The sequence below is a fragment of the Hyaena hyaena genome, unplaced genomic scaffold, assembly GCF_003009895.1.
Source record: "Hyaena hyaena isolate Hyena2069 unplaced genomic scaffold, ASM300989v1 scaffold_3, whole genome shotgun sequence".
NCBI lineage: Eukaryota > Metazoa > Chordata > Mammalia > Carnivora > Hyaenidae > Hyaena > Hyaena hyaena.
Window position 1 is genome coordinate 5,013,324 of NW_024080635.1, and position 18,739 is coordinate 5,032,062.

Below are 18,739 nucleotides of genomic sequence, written 5' to 3' on the forward strand. Positions count from 1 at the left end.
AGGCTCCAGGCTCTGAGCTGGCAGTCAGCACAGAGCCCGACGTGGGGCTTGAACCCACCAACCGCGAGATCATGACCTAAGCGAAAGTCGGATGCTTAACCGACTAAGCCACCCAGGCGCCCCAAATAAAAATATTTTTTTAAAAAATGTAAAAAAAAATAAATTTTTTTATATTTAATGCAAAAGCTTTTTGCAATGCTAAAAGAACAGAGTATAAGCAGCATCTCACTTTAAAATCTATGAATGTCCTTGTCCCATCACAGAAAACATATTAAATATTTTATAATATAGTCAAAGTTAGAACCATAATCAAGCCAAAAGCTGTGTTTGAGTATAAATAAAAACTTCAAAATTCAAATGTTGCTTTTGGCCGAAAGTGGATATATATATAAGCCAGGCCTTGAGGACTGTCTTGGAGTTTCTTCCTATAGAGTAAAGCTTTTGGTCAGTTCCCTGGTTGGCAGAGTAGCATCTTATCCAATGACTACAACTCATTTATCAATCGGCCTTTTGAGCTTGTAGACTGAAAAGGACTTGGATCAAGAGCCAATAGGGAGGCGCCTGGGTGACTCAGTTGGTTAAGCATCTGACTTCAGCTCAGTTCATGATTTTGTGGTTTGTGGGTTTGAGCCCCAAGTCAGGCTCTTTGCTGACAGCTAGGAACCTGGAGCCTGCTTCTGATTTGATTCTGTGTCTCCCTCTCTCTCTGCCCCTCTCTGCTCACACTTTATCTCTGTCTCTCAAAAATAAATAAATGTTAGGATGCCTGGGTGGCTCAGTTGGTTAAACACCCGATTCCTGATTTTGACTCAGGTCATGATCTCATGGTTTGTGAGACTGAGCCCCACATCAGGATCTGTGCTAATAGCGCAGAGCCTGCTTAGGATTCTCTCCGTCTCTCTCTGCCCCTCTCCCGACCGCTTGTGCATGCACTCTCTCTCTAAATAAACATTAAAAATAAAAGTTAAAAAAATAAAAGAGTCAATAGGAAGCACAGGGTAAAACAGAATGAATGAATGTGAAAAACAATAAACAAGTAATGTATGGGGTTTGTGGGTGAGTGAGCAATAAAGGTGAGAGGCAACAGAGGGCACAGGGTGAGGAATGGCTATTATCAAAAAAGTAATGGTCATGTACCCCAATGTTCATAGCAGCACTCTCAACAATAGCCAAAACATGGAAAGAACCTAAGTGTCCATCAACGGACAAATGGATCAAGAAGATGTGGTTTATCTATACCATGGAATACTCCATGGCAATGAGAAACAATGAAATCTGGCCATGTGTAGCAACATGGATGGACATTGAGGGTGTTATGCTGAGCGAAGTAAGTCAGGCAGAGAAGGACAGATAACATATGTTTGCACATATAGGAGGACTGGGAAGAACTTAACGGAGGACCATGGGGGAGGAGAAGGGGGGAAATAGTTGGGGAGAGGGAGGGAGGCAAACCATGAGAGACTCTTGAATGTCAAGAACAAACTGAGGGCAGATGGGGGTGGGGGGAGGGAAAGGAGGTGATGGGCTTTGGAGGAGGGCACTTATGGGGATGAGCATTGGGTGTTACATGGAAACCAACTTGACAATAAACCATTAAAAAAAAGAGTAATGGTTAAAAAAAAAAGCTAGGGTCAAAGGTGCTGCAACAGAGGTATAATTATAGTTAGCTACCTAAAAAACCTATATAATTAAAAAAAATTTTTAATGTTTATTTATTTTTGAGAGAGAAACAGACAGAGCACAAGTGGGCAGGCACAGAGAGCGAGAGACACAGAATCCGAAGCAGGCTCCAGGCTCTGAGCTGTTAGCACAGGGGGTCTTGAACTCATGAGCCATGAAATCATGACCTGAGCTGAAGTTGGTTGCTTAACTGACAGAGCCACCCAGGTGCCCCAAAACCTAGAAGAATTTGTGTCCAAATGTAAAAAACAAATAGTCTCATAAAAAAAAGTGGTTATCCATGCTCAGTTAACCACGTAAAAATTTCAGAAAAACAGAAAAAAGAAATAACCCAAAACAAAACCTTGTATTCCCATCCCAACATCCACAGGTAAACAATGCTAATTAATATTTTGGTAATTTTGTTTCGTCTTTGTTTTCTTTGTTAAATTTTCAAATAGCTGAGACTAAAAAATCCTCAATTTACATAATTTAAATTAAATTTAACGAATAAGCAATATATTAACATAATTCCAAACCTAAAATGTATAATATTCCTTTAGTTTGGTTCCTTTCTCACATTGTTCCAAGGATATGAAATGTTTTAAAACTTGGCCTTCAGATTTTGTCTCATGCAAAGGAACTCTAGTGAAGAAAACGAAATACCACCAACGTACTGTCATCTTAATTCCTCCAATTAGCTGCTTCATAAAAGCACACGTTAGAGGAAAGTCCTGACATTATTAAACCAGTATCAAGTGTTGAAATACCAAAACTTGTTTTTTTATGACAAACAGAAGAGTAAGGCAGCAATACGGGCATGGAGACAAATTTGGTGAAACAAACAAACAAACAAACAAAGGCAAGTGACAAAGTACTGCAGCTGGTACAAAACTAAGAACATACAGAGACACAGAGAAGGCTGGTTCCAAGGATCCTTCACCAGCCTCTCAATTTCTGAGTTAAAGATCATAGCCAGTTAGGGTAAACACTTGGAAGGAAGGGTGAATAGCCTTTTTTTGTTTTTAACGCCCCCCCCGCCGCCCAGAGAAAATGGCCTTTAGTACAGGAAAATGGGAGGTAATTGTTAGAAGAAATGAAATCTTTTCATATTTATACCCCCTAAATGTAGATTTCTTAAAAAAAAAAAATCAGTTATTCTCGCTCGTGGTTTAATATTTTCCCTTTGCTAGATACTTTCAGTCCCACAAAAAATATTTGCCTTCCTTAGATAAACCAAATATAGATAGCACAACAATGAATTCTCTCAAAATATCTTGTTACTATTCGATTTTTTATTGTCCAGTACAACATAATAGAGAAAAATGTATAAAACATAAACATAGATTTTCAATGAAATATTATGAGGACATTTGTGTGACCATTAAGGACATGAAGAAATGTTTCCAGACCGCTGAATCCTCCCTTCCCTTCTAGTAACACGCCTCTTCCCTTCCCTGAACAAAGCAATCACTCTTCTAACTCTTGTGCTAATCCTCTTTGTTTTAATTTAACCATTTAAGCATGCATGTCCAAACACTGTGGCTTAATATAGCCTATTTTTTCTTCACGTTTATAGAAATGAAACAACACAGATCCTTTCATGACTGCCTTCAATTGCTCGCTATCACTTATGAGAATCAAATTATAGCGTGCAGGTGTAGTTTGCTTTCATTCATGTATAATATTTCATTTTAGAAGTATATCGCAAGATTTTTTTTTAATTAAAAAATTTTTTTAATGTTTTGTTTTGAGAGAGAGAGACAGACTGAGACAGAGAGAGAGAAAGCAAGCATGAATGGGAAGGGACAGAGAGACAGGGAGACATAGAGTCGGAAGCAGGCTCCAGGCTCTGAGCTGTCAGCACAGAGCCCAACGAAGGGCTCGAACTAATGAACTGCGAGATCATGACCTGAGCTTAAATCAGATGCTTAACCGACTGAGCCACCCAGGTGCCCCTACAAGTTGTTTTTACATTTTATTATCAGTGGACATTTGGGTTGTTTCCAATTTTGTTCTATTGTTAGTAAATATTGCTGCTACAAGCATATTTGTATATGTCTCCTGATAACCATGTATACATGTTTTTGTTGAGTATATACCAAGTTCCGGACATGCTGGCACATTGGTATCCTTATCTCTAGGTTTCATGGATTATGCTAAACTATTTACAAATATTTTTTAAAGTAATCTTTATGCACAACATGGGGCTGGAACTCATGACCCCGAGATCAAGAGTTGCGTGCTCCAAGGACTGAGCCAGGTGCCCCCATTTGTTATGTATTCCTTAGTGAACTGTCCAGTGCTTTTGTAGATCTTTTACTGAGTTGTTTTTTTCTCTTTTTATAGAAATTAAAAAAAAAATTCCAGGTGCATGGACAGTTTTAAAGAATCTCCCCTTCCTCTGAACAATAGCAATAACAAAAGAAAATTCAAATACCTAGTCAGGATCAAACACCGGGTGTACAGAGACAGACATATGTAGTTTATTTACAAACTCACCCTGCTCAGAGTCTTCCAACAGAACCCCTCTTTTAACCAGCTCTTCTCTTGGTTTTCGCATAGATATTTTCCGCTCTAAAACTAATATTAAATTGGGAAACACTCAGAACTGTGGCAGTTAAAGGTCAATGTTAAGCATTCTAACTTGACAGGCAAAAGAATAATGTGGTTCAATTTTCTATTCTCTGGAAAGAAAGAACAGGAAGATTAACTTTAAATTTAAACTTAATTTCTTTCATATCCTGTGATACTGGGAAAGAAGCATTTCCAAAAGGAACTATCCTTATATAATTTTACCTCTTTCTTTTTAAATTGGCATTTCAATAATAAGGTATTTATAAATGAACTTTCCTAAATGGTCAGAGTAGGGAAAAAAGAAGGATCTTAGATTTGCTACCATTCAGGAACTCCATTCACCACTTGATACACTTTAAGCCCATTAAAATAGCAATCTGGGGATGAGGCTATAGTATACAAGGCTTACTGAATGATCACTTGGTTTTATTTCTGAAAGACTGAATTCCCTCTTCAAATAGGGCGTTATAGTAGCTTGGAAAGAGAATGAAAAAGTTAGGTACTTCTAAAATAAGAAACTCTTTAACTTAGAACATATATTTAAATCTTAATATCTCACCTTCTGATGTCTCTTTGAATTTATCACTACTTTTTTTTTTCCGCCATTTCCAGGGCTTGAAGATTTTGCCAAAGCCTGAAAACTTGCTCTTCCTTTTGGTGGGAGGCGTCATGTCTCCTGCTTCCACACTGTCCATGACCATGCCTGGGTCTGCGTTGGGCTGGCCTGCTTCTTCTGTGATACGATGAAAGGCACAAAGGGAAAGGAACAGCCAATTTATTATTTCAGCATAATCTCTATAAGGTCCCTTCCCCTCTCTTCCTGTGGTAGTTGGAAAGGATCAGAGCAATGATAAACAATCATGCAGACAGATTCCTGGACATCACATGGACACCAAACATCAAAATCTGTAACAGATAAATTACGAACAGGGAAAAACAACCAAACCAAACTGACATCATTTTGGGACAAAATTCAATGAGATGATCATAACCAGCTCAAAACCTCTAAAGGGGCACGCACGTGCGCCCGTGCGCGCGCACACACACACACACACACGCATGCACACACAAATACGGAGTCTTTTCCATATGTATGAGATCTTGCCCCGGTGCAGCCTGTTGCTGTTGCCACTGTCATCTTCGTGGCGTCAGGGAGGGCTTCCCCAGCTACCATTACAGCCTCCCATATTACTGAAGCAGGGGGTCCCATCGTTAGTGAGTGAGTCATCATCATTCTCTACTAAACAGCACTCCCTCGGCCCTCCTCTCTTAGGAAGTTAATAGTTCAGACGGGATAACACAGTAAGTGTTAACACCTTATTTATATCTGTTTTTCAGATTATCTTCTTCCTTCACAAGAGCCTAGGTTTGGAGCACTGGAAGGGGCCTGGAGCATTACAGAGAGAGTGCTTTAAAATGAAACCTTTTTGGGGGCGCTTGGGTGGCTCAGTTGGTTAAGTATCCGACTCTTGATTTCATGACCTGTGAAATCAGGTCAGTTTGAGGGGTCGAGCCCCATGTGGGCTCCATACTGAAAACATGGGGCCTGCTTGGGATTCTCTCTCCCTCTCTCTGCCCCTCCCCTGCTCGTGCTCTCTCCCTCTTTTCTTTCTCTCTCTCTGAAAATAAATAAACTTAAAAAAATTTGTTTAAATGAAATCTTTTTGGAAAGCACAGGTGAGATTCCAGTTTGCCTGTGACAATACTGTTTTAGGGACAATCCTGATCTTAAGGATAGGACAAGAAACATAACTGACATGTTGTATGTGCAGGACTGAAACGAGTGGCCATGAGTCCCTCATAATGACCACACATGCAGGGTTTTCGTTAGTGAGCTTTAGTGGCAGAGAAAGGAGCAGCCAAAACTGGGCCAAAAATAATAATAATAATAAAATAAATAAATAAAAGCAGGAAAGCAACAAAAAAAGCAGGAAGGCAACACAATACAGCTTTGCACTCCACCTACTGTCCCAGGGTTCTCTGGAGAAGTCTAGAGGAGAAGAAAAAAAGAGTCATGTGGAATAACCATCCTGAAATTAAAGTGGAACCTTTACAGAAATACATCCAGGACCACACACTATATTATCACATGTAATAAGTTAACATGTTTATTGTACACATCTGAAGCAAATAACACTCTTTTTGGGCAGGATAAACAGGCATAACATATGTACTTAAAAATTATTTCCTTTAATACTGTAGATATTTTTTCACAAAAGAAAATACATAATTCACAAGCATTAATTTTTTTAAAAGAAACACTGCAAAGTCCAAATCTGTCTTTTTTGGTTGATAAGCGGGGGTCTTAGGGAAGCCTGCTGATGAAAGTCAGACTTTACACAACTGTCATTTTTTGAGTGCAGCAGTGACTGCTGGAGGCATTATTCTACTGTGTATTGACCACGGGCCAAACAGGGTCCGGGCCAAACAGGGTCCTGGTTACCAAAATGCAACAGATCGAGAAGAGAGGACCATGCCTCTTTCCTTCCTGGGTGCAGGATTTACTCGAACACATCCTGAGTCTCAACTACTTTAATTCCTTCCATGATATGCAAGAGAATCTCACTGTTCGAACACTGACCAGATTTTTAGAAGTTTACTTGCCACAGACATCAGAACATCTGTGACAAAAATTCCCATAGTGGTGCCTGGGATGGACTCCCAGGGGTGGCACATGGTGAATATATGGTGTTGCTTATTCATTCACTTATTTAATTAAAAAATTTTATTTATTTTTGAGAGAAGGAGACGCAGAGTGTGAGCTGGGGAGAGGCAGACTGAGAGGGAGACAGAGAATCTGAAGCAGGCTCCACGCTCTGAGCTGTCAGCACAGAGCCTTGAACCCACGAGCGATGAGATCATAACCTGAGCTGAAGTTGGATGCTTAACTGACTGAGCCACCCAGGTGCCCCTTGTGTTTCTTCTTTAATGTTTTGTTTTGTTTTGTTTTGAGAGAGAGAGAAAGATAGAGACAGAGACAAAGAGAGAGAGAGAGAGAGAGAGAGAGAGAGAAAGCCTGAATGGGAAGGGACAGAGAGACACAGAATCCAAAGCAGGCTCTAAGTTCTGAGCTGTGAGCACAGAGCCTGATGTGGGATTCAAACCCATGAACCATGAGATCGTGACCTGAGCCAAAGCCCAACGCTTAACCACTGAGCCATCCAGGCGCCCCACATGGTGTTGCTTTTAAGAGCCAGTGCTTTAAGACAGTATTCTCCCAATCATGAAATGTCAATGAGACCGCAAGACATTTCAGATATATCATAATATTTAGCATACGGTAATGACAATGCTTTCAGAAATGGAGCTAAGTTCCATAAGCAGTGCATAGTCGCCTTCCTTGCTAGAGGCAAGGAGAGACTGAAACTTGAAATCTCCTGCTGACCCACCCACTGAATGAACTTCACTACTCAGTTCCAAATGACAGAGAGGAAAATGTTTGTTTGATTAAAAGCACCAAGGAATGTAATATAAAAACTCAAAAGCCAAAACAACTAACAATATGAAAGAAGATGTGAGTGCTACGTGATATTTTTTACAAAGAAAAGCAGCCAGAAAGCTACAGGAATGTTATTAGGTGAGAATGGATTCACAGACAAGTCCTTGAACGAAACAGCCTATCTAGCTTGCTCTCTCACCACCTTGCCAGGTGTCTAATCACATTCTGAAGGTAGAACTTAGCTCATTCCCTTTAATTCTTCCTTTTATTCAACAATATATTTATATGTCCCCTTCCTCTTAAACATTCAAAACAGTAAAATCATGATACCCTTTCAAATATTTATGCCCGCTAGCTATATGAGCTTAAGACAAGTTCAGCTTATATTCAAAAGTACAGTGTATGTGGAAAATGCCAATAGCTATAATAAAAACCAATGTATCTACCATCACATCTATTGCTAAGGATAGCCCTCTTCTTTCTTTGTGTAAAGTTACTGAATATGGTCATTGAATATGAACAGCAGAGAGAGGGGGCACCTGGTTGGCTCAGTTGGTTAAGTGTCTGACTCTTTTTTTTTTTTTTCTTAAATGTTTTATTCATTTCTAGGAGAGAGAGAGACAGCGTGAGCAGGGGAGGGTCAGAGAGAGAGGGAGTCACAGACTGAAACAGGCTCCAGGCTCTGAGCTGGCAGTCAGCACAGAGCCCGACGCGGGGCTCGAACCCACGAACCACGAGATCATGACCTAAGCAAAAGTCGGATGCTTAACCGACTAAGCCACCCAGGAGCCCCAAGTGTCTGACTCTTGATTTCAGCTCAGGTCATGATCTCATAGTTCATGAGTTTGAGCCCTACATTGGGCTCTGCGCCAAAGCCTGCTTGGGATTCTCTCTCTCTTTGCCTCTCCCCCATTCAAAATAAATAAAGATTAAAAATATTTTAAATAAAAAATAAATTTAAAAAGAGGAGAGCAGATTTTTTTCTTTGATATTTTATATAAATATGCTTAATTTTCATGTTTATAAAACTTTTAGAAGCAGATATGCCTCTTGCCTTATGCAGTGGGGGGTTTAGCCACACCCAGTCCTGACCTAACTATTATTCCAAATTCATTCATTCTTATAATATTCTCATATATTCTTATGTTCTCCACACTCATCCCCCTCTACATGACAAATACAACATTCCAGTAACTCCTAAATCCATTCAAATACTTGGTATCAGCCCAGTTACCTTTTCAAAATACAGAATCTCCAGGTGGTGGGACCCAGAAATCTGTTTTTAAAAATCTTCACAGGTGATGGGGTGCCTGGGTGGCTCAGTTGGTTAAGCGTCCGACTTCGGCTCAAGTCGTGATCTCACGGTTCATGGGTTCCAGCCCCGCATTGGGCTCTGTGCTCACAGCTCAGAGCCTGGAGCCTGCTTTGGATTCTCTGTCTCCCTCTCTCTCTGCCCCTCCCCTGCTCATCCTGCCTCTCTCCCTCTCGTAGAAATACATAAAACATTAAAAAACATTTTTTTTTAATCTTCACAGGTGATTCTTATGATCAGCCAGGTTTGTTGAACCCCATCGCAGATTATTATCTGGAAATCTTATACATGTTGAAAGAGACAGGCAGACCTGCTCTGTCTATAACCTAATTCTTTGTTGAAGAAAAATAAAGCAGAAAATCCTAACATCATTCAGGGTTTCCTACTTAAGCATAAGTATTTCTACAGAAGAACTATAAGGGTCCTTCCTGCCCAACTTAGTTTCAGATAAAGTTTAAATTAAAAATAAACAATAAAAAAGTTTGTAGTTTTGTATATTATGCAGTTGAGTGTAGTGTTCTACACATGCCATTAAGTCAAGCTGTTTAATCACATTGTAGAATCATTAACATCCTTTCTGATTTGTTGTCAGTTTGTTCTACCAATTACCAAGAGAGGAATGTTAATGTCTCTATCCAGGAAAATGGATTTGTCTCTTTCACTTTATAGTTCTATTAATTATTTTCTTTTCATATATGTATATTTAAAAAATTTTTGTTTTTGGGCGCCTGGATGGCTCAGTCAGTTAAGCATCCGATTTTAGCTCAGGACACGATCTCATAGTTTGTGAGTTTGAGCCCTGAGTTGGGCTCTGTGCTGACAGCTTGGAGCCTGGAGCCTGCTTTGATTCTGTGTCTCCCTCTCTTCTCTGCTTCTCCCCTGCTCACACTCTGTCTCTCTCTCAAAGATAAATAAACATTTAAAAACAATTAAAAATCAATCAATAAATAATACAATTTTATTTTTAAGTAATCTCTATACCTAATGTGGGGTTAGAACTCACAACCCCAAACAAACAAAAAAAAAGAACTCACAACCCCAAGATCAAGAGTCACATGCCCTTCTGAGTCAGCCAGGCGCCCTTGTTTCATAAAATTTTTATTTATTTATATTTTTAAATATTTATTTTGAGAGTGCCAGCAGAGGAGGGGCAGGGAGAGCATGGGGGGCAGAGGATCTGAAGTGGGCTCTGTTCTGAAAGCAGAGAGCCTGATGCAGGGCTTAACCTCACAAACTATAAGATCATGAACTGAGCCAAAGGCATACACTCAAATGACTGAGCCACCCAGGAGTCCCTATACTTTAAAGCCATGTTATTTGGTGTATAAAAATCTAGAGTTATTATATCTTTCTGTTAAATTACCCTTTTATCATTATGAAATTCTGTGTCAATTTAATGACACTTGTGCCTTGATTTTGTTTTTCTACCTAGTTTGATAACTGTCGTCCTATAGAGTGTTTAGTCCATTTATATTTAACGTGTTTTTTAAATGCTTTTTAATTTATTTTGAGAGAGAGCATGAGTGAGAGGAGGGGCAGAGAAAAAGAGAGAGAGAGAGAATCCCAATTAGGCTCCATGCTGATAGTGCAGAGCCAGACACTAGATCCCATGAACTGCAAGATCATGACATGAGCCAAAATCAAGAGTCTAGCATATGCATAAATACACTAAAGAAAACAATTCTCCCTAAACATATGTTCCTATAAAAATCCATTATTTCCCACATGAAAACCAGTCTGAAACCACTCAAGGATATCTTTCCTTGGTATCTGTAGTAGTAATCCATGTTAAAGTGACTAGACTTGGATTACCCAAACAATACTTTCTACTCCCATATCCTGTTTTTTTGTTTTGTTTTTAATGTTTATTTAATTTTGAAGGAGAGACAGAGTACAAGCAGGGCCGGGGCAGAGAGAGAGGGAGACAGAGATTCCAAAGCAGACTCCAGACTCTGACTTGTCAGCACAGAGCCCAATACAGGGCTCGAACTCACAAGCCGTAAGGTCATGACTTGAGCCAAAGTCGGATGCTCAACTGACTAAGCTACCCAGGCTTCCCATCTACTCCCATATTCTTTTAAGCACACCACCCACCCGTTTGCCATGAGTACAACCTTGTGCAAAAGGAGTTACAGAACAAATTTATAACCTAAAATTCATCAGGGGTAAATTTTTTAGCTGTAGAATGCATATGTAAATCTGTGATGTCTGCAGCTGACTAGATCTAATGAAGCCGCTAATCTCTGTAGCATTCTTGGATCCATTAAAACTGAGAAACTGATTCAGGTTTCTTACTATGAATTTGTCTGACAGGAAGAAAATTCAATTACACTGCTTACAAAACTACAACAGAAAGAGAAACTGACAGATGAAAAAATCATACAAAAACAGTATATTCAAGAATCTAGAGGGGCGCCTGGGTGGCTTAGTTGGTTAAACGTCCGACTTTCGCTCAGGTCATGATTTCGCGGTTTGTGGGTTTGAGCCCTGCGTCGGGCTCTGTGCTGACTGCCAGCTCAGAGCCTGGAGCCTATTTCAGAGTCTGTATCTCCCTCTCTCTCTGACCCTCCCCTGCTCACGCTGTCTCTCTCTCTCTCCTAGAAATAAATAAAAATATTAAAAAAAAAAAAAAAGAATCTAGAAATAATGCCTTTAAAATTTTTTTAATGATATAGGGCAGCCTGGGTGGCTTAGTCAGCTAAGCATCTGACAGTGCAGGGCCTGCTTGGGATTCTCACTTTTTCCTGTCTCTACCTTTCTCCCACTTGTGCTTTCTTTCTCTCACAAAATAAAAAAATTAACTTATGATATACAGGCTTGGAATCACATCTGGATACTCCACTGTTTCTGTTTAAACTAGTTACAGAATTTACAATGGCCCTATGGCTCCATTCTGTTTTCCATGAGAGCCAAAACAAGGTAGTTTCCTTTTGTTTGCCAGAACACTGGGTATAGGGTGCTGGCTATAGTTTTGTGATTCTGTGTCCTAAAGAAAACACTTTTTTCTTTGAGTTATACAGCTGTAACCCACTAGGAAAGCATGTCAGAGTTGGAGATCTTGGTGTTTTTTGCAGGGAGTGGAGGTTGGGAGAGGAAGATAAGCAACCAAATTAGTCTGGAATTTCTGGTTTCAGGAGTACCCTGACACTACGCCCTGGTATTCAAACTACCCGCTCCCTCACTTAAGTTGTAGCAAGTCATACTTCATAGGCTTCGTCGTCTTCTTCCTTTTAATGTTTATTTATTTATTTTGAAGGGGGGAGGGGGGGAGAGAGAGAGGGAAAGAGAGAGAATCCCAAGCAGGCTTCATGCTGTCTGCACAGAGCCCAATGCAGGGCTCATTTTCATAAACCATGAGATAAGGACCTGAGCTGAAACCAAGAGTTGGCCTCAACTGACTGAGCCACCCAAGCACCCCTAAATGTATTAATATTATTAGAAATTACTTAACACTTTTTCATCTTCAGATAAAGTACTCATTAACTATAAGCTGTAGTTACATTATACCTACATTATTTGCTAGAGATAAGGATAAAACAGAGTTAAACAAAAAGCCATAGGTCAAAGATAATGTTCATTTCAGATCTGATTTACAATTAATATTTTTTTTTTAGGACAGAGAAAGAATGTTAGCAGGTGAGATGGTCAGAGAATCTTTTTTTTAATTAAAAAAAGATGTTTGTTTACTTAGTGAGTGAGCAGGGGAGGGCAGAGAGAGAGAGGAGAGAGAGAATCCCAAGCGGGCTCTGTGCTGTCAGCACAGAGCCTGATGTGGGGTTCAATCTCACAAATTGTACAATCATGACCTGAGCCAAAATCAAGAGCTGGACACTTAACCAACTGAGCCACCAGGTGCCCTGAGAGAGAGAGAGAGAGAGAGAGGGAGAGAGAATATCGAGTCCAACATAGAGCTCAATCCCAGGACCCTGGGATGGTGACCTGAGCCTAAATCAAGAGTCAGATGCTCTTCCAACTGAGCCACTCAGGTGCCCCTGATTTATAACCCAAATTTTTAATGTTTATTTATTAATTTTTGAGAGAGAGCACAGGGGAGGGGCAGAGAGAGAGGGAGACAGAGAATCCCAAGCAAGCTCTGCACTATTAGTGCAGAGCTCAGCGTGGGGGTCGAACTCATGTACCATGAGATCATGACCTGAGCCATAATCAAGAGTATGACACTCAACCCACTGAGCCACCCAGGCACCCATATAACCAATTCTTCTTCTTCTTCTTTTCTTCTTTTTTTTTTAACGTATATTCATTTTTGAAAGACTGAGTGACAAAGACAGCGTGAACAGGGGAGGGGCAGAGAGAGAGGGAGACACAGCATCCAAGGCAGGCTCCAGGCTCCGAGGTGTCAGCATAGAGCCCGATGTGGAGCTCGAACCTACGAATTGCAAGATCATGACCTGAGCCAAAGTCGGTGCTTAATGGACTGAGCCACCCAGGTGCCCCTGTAACCAATTCTTAATTACTCGTGTTGGAAGGTAAGATAAGGCACAGGCAACTGGAGTCAACAGAAAACTTAGTTTTCAACACAGTCTTCACTACTCTCTCTCCTTCATTAGGCTTAGTTTATAAATAAGCAACAAAATTACTGGGTCTTAGTTCCACCTCTATTTGTTTCACTTTATTAAGTTTAAAAATGTTTAGATTTGAAGTGTATAAAGTTCTCCCATTTTACCCATAAATCTTTTATAATAACTGGTTTTTTATCCAAACTTTAAAAATCTATAGTTTTGTGCAACAAGATATACCCTTCATTACCAAGAAGTGTCAATTATGGACGCCTGGTGGCTCAGTCAGGTAAGCATCTGACTTCAGCTCAGGTCATAACCTCACGGTTAGTGAGTTCAATTCCCGCATCAGGTGAGCATGAGCCCTGTTTCCGGTGAGCCCCAGTTTTCTCTCTCCCTCCCCCCACCCTACTCCTCATGGGATTCTTTCTCTCTCTCTGCCCCTCATTCACTTGCACTGTCTCTCAAAAAAAAAAAAGTGTCAATTATCCTTTTTTAAGTTTAAGGTATACACAGCATGACTTGCCTTACATATATTGTGATCAATCATTTTTATAATCTAATAGTTAGGGATTATTTTTTTAAATGCTCATGGAGTTTGAAATAGATCTTGTGTTTATACAAGCATTTTAACAGCATCAAAACCTTGTAAATGGAGAACATTAATCTGTGGTACTTACACTACTGCACTTCCTCATTTTTGCCTTCTAAAAGAGGATTATTATTGGATTTAAAGAACTGTTTTAGAAAACTACAACAAAATTACAGAAAGCAAAAGCTGCCACTAGCAAACAAAGCAGGCTTTGTCTAGAGCAGGTCCATAACGTCCCTTCGAAATACTGCAAAGCTCTGACCTTTGGGAAACAGAATTGGGCAAAGCACTGGAGAAGACAGGGGGAAAGTCTCTTTCCATACCGGCAGGCACAGTTAGGTCTGGGATTCCAACTCTGGTAAAATAGTTTTCAGACGATAACTATATCAAGATGTATACACTTTTTGATAAAAATTCCAAGTCGAGAGTAAGGTTTTATAGTGAGGTGCCAGAAAATACATATTCTCTCATGGAAAAAAGACCGAAACTTTCCCAAGTTTTCCTGCAAGGGGCTGTTGAGGAAATCCACTGGAGCAGAGAGAAGGGCCAATAATTTTTGGTTGGCAGGCACATTCGATAACAGAAAACCCTATTATAAGGAGTGTACCAGACTCTACACCACTGCTTCCTCCTCAGTTCTGACTACATGTGCAAAGTGTGCCTGCTCCTTACTTCCCAGAGGAAAACATTTACTGTCACATCTAGATAAGTATGAAAATGTCTCCAATAATTCTCATGACCAAATAATGCCAAGTGTTTTTCTTTAAGGTGTTATGAAGTAGTTTATTTGTAATTAACCCATCTATTATTTATTCCTATGCTAATATTATATACCTACATTAAATTTTATTCATCCAACACTCTCCATACTGATTTTACCATATATTTCTAAATCACCTTGTCCCAAATTACTCCATCATTATGTGCTTGAGAATCCATACTATGAATTTCAGACCAAAATGAATCAAAAGGTGATGGAAAAGGAAGGTAGCACGGAGGAAAATATAATACAGTACCTTTTAAAGCAATATATTCTTATGTAAAAAATTTTTAAAAAGGAGGAAAGAGGCTAATTTTTGAATGAAAGGTATATGAAGGGCCAAAAAGGAAAAACAAAAACACAAGAGATTAGAGAATGGAAAGGCAGAGAGAAAGAAAGTTCCAGACTAAATGGTAGAGTACAGCTTATTAAAATTTTTTGATCATGTGTCTAATTTAAGGACATGTGCTAATAAATAGATGGCTGTTTTAATATGATGATACACAGTGAAAGCTTTTAGTGAAGACAGAAACAGCTTTTATGTTGATCAAGAACTACAAAGTATTACTACTTGAACAGTTTCTCTGAGTAAATATACAGGTTTCTCCTATGGATGTATTTCACTTGACGAAAAAAAAAATTTATTTTAACTACTGAGGATAACTGCTTATTTCCTTGAATGGACACTACAGCATAAATTCCTACTCTGGATTTAAATAACTGATTAATTCACCAGTTGTTAGAAAAGGTCCTATGGTAAAACTCTAGATGGATACTAACATAACATCTTTTCCATTTGCATATGATTCTGTATGCAAAGGTTATTTATTTGAAAGCAGAATCTTCTTAATTAGCAGCTTTGGACATCCAACATAAGCTATAGTCAATTAAGAGAAAGGAATACATCTTATCTGTTTTGTTTTGTTTTTATTTAAAGATTTTATTTTTACGTAATCTCTATATCCAACATGGGGCTCAAACCAACAACCCAAAGATCAAGAGTTGCATGTCCCACTGACTGACGTAGCCAGGTGCCCCCAAAATATGCATTATCCTAAATTTATAAATATCTTGGACTTTTTTCTTTTAATATTTAAATTCTCAGCTAGAAAGTAAACTTCTCAAGGGCAAAGACATGACTGATACCTATCAGGGTCCAGTAAAACATTTACAGTGCCTTAAAAATAATGAAATCTATTCAACATATTCAGTAATTTATTCTATTTCACTTAGCTTGCCAAACATAGAACCATCAATTTTATTATTAATTTTTTAAAGTAAACTTTACCCCCAACATGGGGCTCAAACCCATGATCTCAAGATCAAGAGTTGCATGCTCTACCAATTGAGCCAGCCAGGGGCCCCAATACCATCAATTATAAGTTCAAAACTAATTATTATATTATAGGCCTAGAACTTTAACAAATGATTTAAGTCTTAATTTACTTTGTACATTTATCTTTCCAAAGAATTTGGTAAGACTTTCCACACACCTTTCTATGAAATGCCTCTTAAATTTCATGAAGAAACAGTTAAGTTTGGTAAAAGCCTTTAAAGCAATGGTGTAGTGGGACGCCTGGATGGCTTGAGCGTTCAACTCTTGATTTTGGCTCAGGTCATGATCCCAGGATCACGAGATCGAGCCCTGCCTCCGGCTCCATGCTGAGCATGCAGCCTGCTTAAGATTCTTGCTCTTTCAAAAAAAAAAAAAAAACCTCTCTCTCTCTCTCTCTGCCTCACTCCCCTGCTCATACATGCACTCTCTTTCTAAAAATAAAATAAATCTTGGGGTGCCTACATGGCTCAGTTCGTTAAGTGTCTGACTTTTGGTTTTGGCTCAGGTCATGATTTCGCAGTTTTGTGATCTCCGGCAGTGTGGAGCCTGCTTGGGATTCTCTGTCTCCCCTTCTCTCTGCCCCTCCCTCATTCGCACAGTCTCTGTCTCTCTCAAAATATATAAATAAACTTTTAAAAAAATGCACAAGAATAAATTTAATAAAATAAATCTTGGGGCGTCTGGGTGGTTAGCTGATTATCCGATGTTGGCTCAGATCATGATCTAGCAGTTCATGAGTTCAAACCCCACATTGGGTTCTCTACTGTCCATGCAGAGCCTGCTTCAGATCCTCTCTCTCTCTCTGCACCCCCCTGCTTGTGCTTTCTCTAAAAAATAAACATTAAAAAAATAAAAAATAAAGGGTGCAGTTAGTTAAACATCCAACTCTTGATCTCGGCTCACAGTCTGTGAGTTTGAGTCTCTCATCGGGCTCTGTGCTGATGGCATAGAGCCTACTTGGGATTCTGCCTCTCCTTCTCTCTGCCCCTCCCCGGCTTGTGTTCTTTCTCTCTGTTGCAAAATAAATAAACTTAAAGTTTTGTTTTTTTTTTTTAATTTTTTTTAAGGTTTTTTTTTATTTATTTCTAGAGAGAGAGAGAGAGCGTGAGCAGGGGAGGGTCAGAGAGAGAGGNTTCTAGAGAGAGAGAGAGCGTGAGCAGGGGAGGGTCAGAGAGAGAGGGAGTCACAGACTGAAACAGGCTCCAGGCTCTGAGCTGGCAGTCAGCACAGAGCCCGACGCGGGGCTCGAACCCACGAACCGTGAGATCATGACCTAAGCAAAAGTCGGACGCTTAACCGACTAAGCCACCCAGGCGCCCCAAACTTAAAGTTTTTTAAATAAATAAAATAAAATTTAAAAAAAAGAATTCTCAATAAAATAAAATAAAATAAAGCAATGTGTAGCCCTCAAAGGTGTCAATGTTGACCCTTCATGACTTGGCTCTGATTTACTCAAATAGAATAAATCCTAAATGATAAGAAACATAATAGAGTCTCCATTAAAATAGTTTATAGCCACCTATGAATTATCTAGGAAATAAAACCCCAAAATTAAATCTAGAGAGAACAGGGGTGCCTGGGTGGCTTAATTGGTTGAACATCTGACTCTTGATTTAGGCTCAGGTCATGATCCCATGATCTCTGCTTGAGATTCTCTCCCTCTTCCTCTGTCCCTCTGCCCTGCTCGTGCTTGCTCTCATAAACACACACACACACACACACACACACACACACACACACACACACATACACACACACACCTAGAGAGAACATAAAAATCTTAGGTGCCTGAGTGATTTCTAGTTCTCCTTTTAGGACTATTGGTAGACAGAAAAATTGATGAATCGGAGGCTGACTTTTTATCAAACAATAATATCAAACAATCTACTCAGATGTAAATTTTTTGTATATAGATGTTAGATGGGCATTCTTCCTAAGTTATATCTTACGAGTAAGTTATACTTCTTTGTCCATTTCTTGCTTTCATATGCCATTCAGTTCCATTTCATAGATAAATGCCTAGCATTGTTTAGATCCTTATTAATGAAGACCTACAGGAGAAGTTAGTGGCCCAAAAGTGAATGTACCAAATTCAGGAGAGTGGTTACCTCTGGGACCAAAGAAACAAAATGTCATCACAAGGGAGTGCGGGCAAGGGCACAAAGAGAGGGGTGGAGCGGGATATCTCTGTTTTTAACTTCATTTCTTAAGCTGGGCAGTGGCCCAAAGGATCCTTTATATTTTTATATTTTTGTTTATTTTTGTCTATGCCTTTTTCTATTCATGAAACATTTCACTAAAAATAGAAGAAATTTTTAAAAATTGCTCACGATCAAGGTAAAATGAATCAAGTCCTGACTTTGGTCCTAAAAATCTGTTACTCACTTTGTGATCTATGTGCTTCAGTTTCAGTAAAACATGAGAAATACTTTGTAGGAACTTCATCTGGCAAGATCTCAGGAGGAAAACACACTTTTAGAAACTAAATAATATTAAATCACAAGATATTTGGGAATGTTATCTGTGTTCCCACACTTTAAATTTTTC

General features: G+C 39.3%; 1 protein-coding gene across 6 annotated transcripts in view; it reads right to left on the reverse strand.

The window, feature by feature from the left end:
* The window catches only part of PHACTR4 (phosphatase and actin regulator 4), a 109,425-nt gene that overhangs the window by 29,410 nt on the left and 61,276 nt on the right, over nucleotides 1-18,739 (reverse strand). For 3 of the 6 annotated variants that reach the window (XM_039231876.1, XM_039231867.1, XM_039231855.1), the window contains 2 exons: nucleotides 4,796-4,969; nucleotides 4,162-4,242 (listed from right to left, as the gene is read on the reverse strand). In XM_039231876.1, coding sequence (XP_039087807.1) covers nucleotides 4,162-4,242; nucleotides 4,796-4,937 — 223 coding nt within the window. In that variant the 5' untranslated portion in view covers nucleotides 4,938-4,969. Of the gene's footprint in view, nucleotides 1-4,161; nucleotides 4,243-4,795; nucleotides 4,970-6,198; nucleotides 6,227-18,739 lie in introns of all 6 variants that reach the window. The other 3 variants (XM_039231892.1, XM_039231862.1, XM_039231886.1) reach the window with 3 other exon arrangements.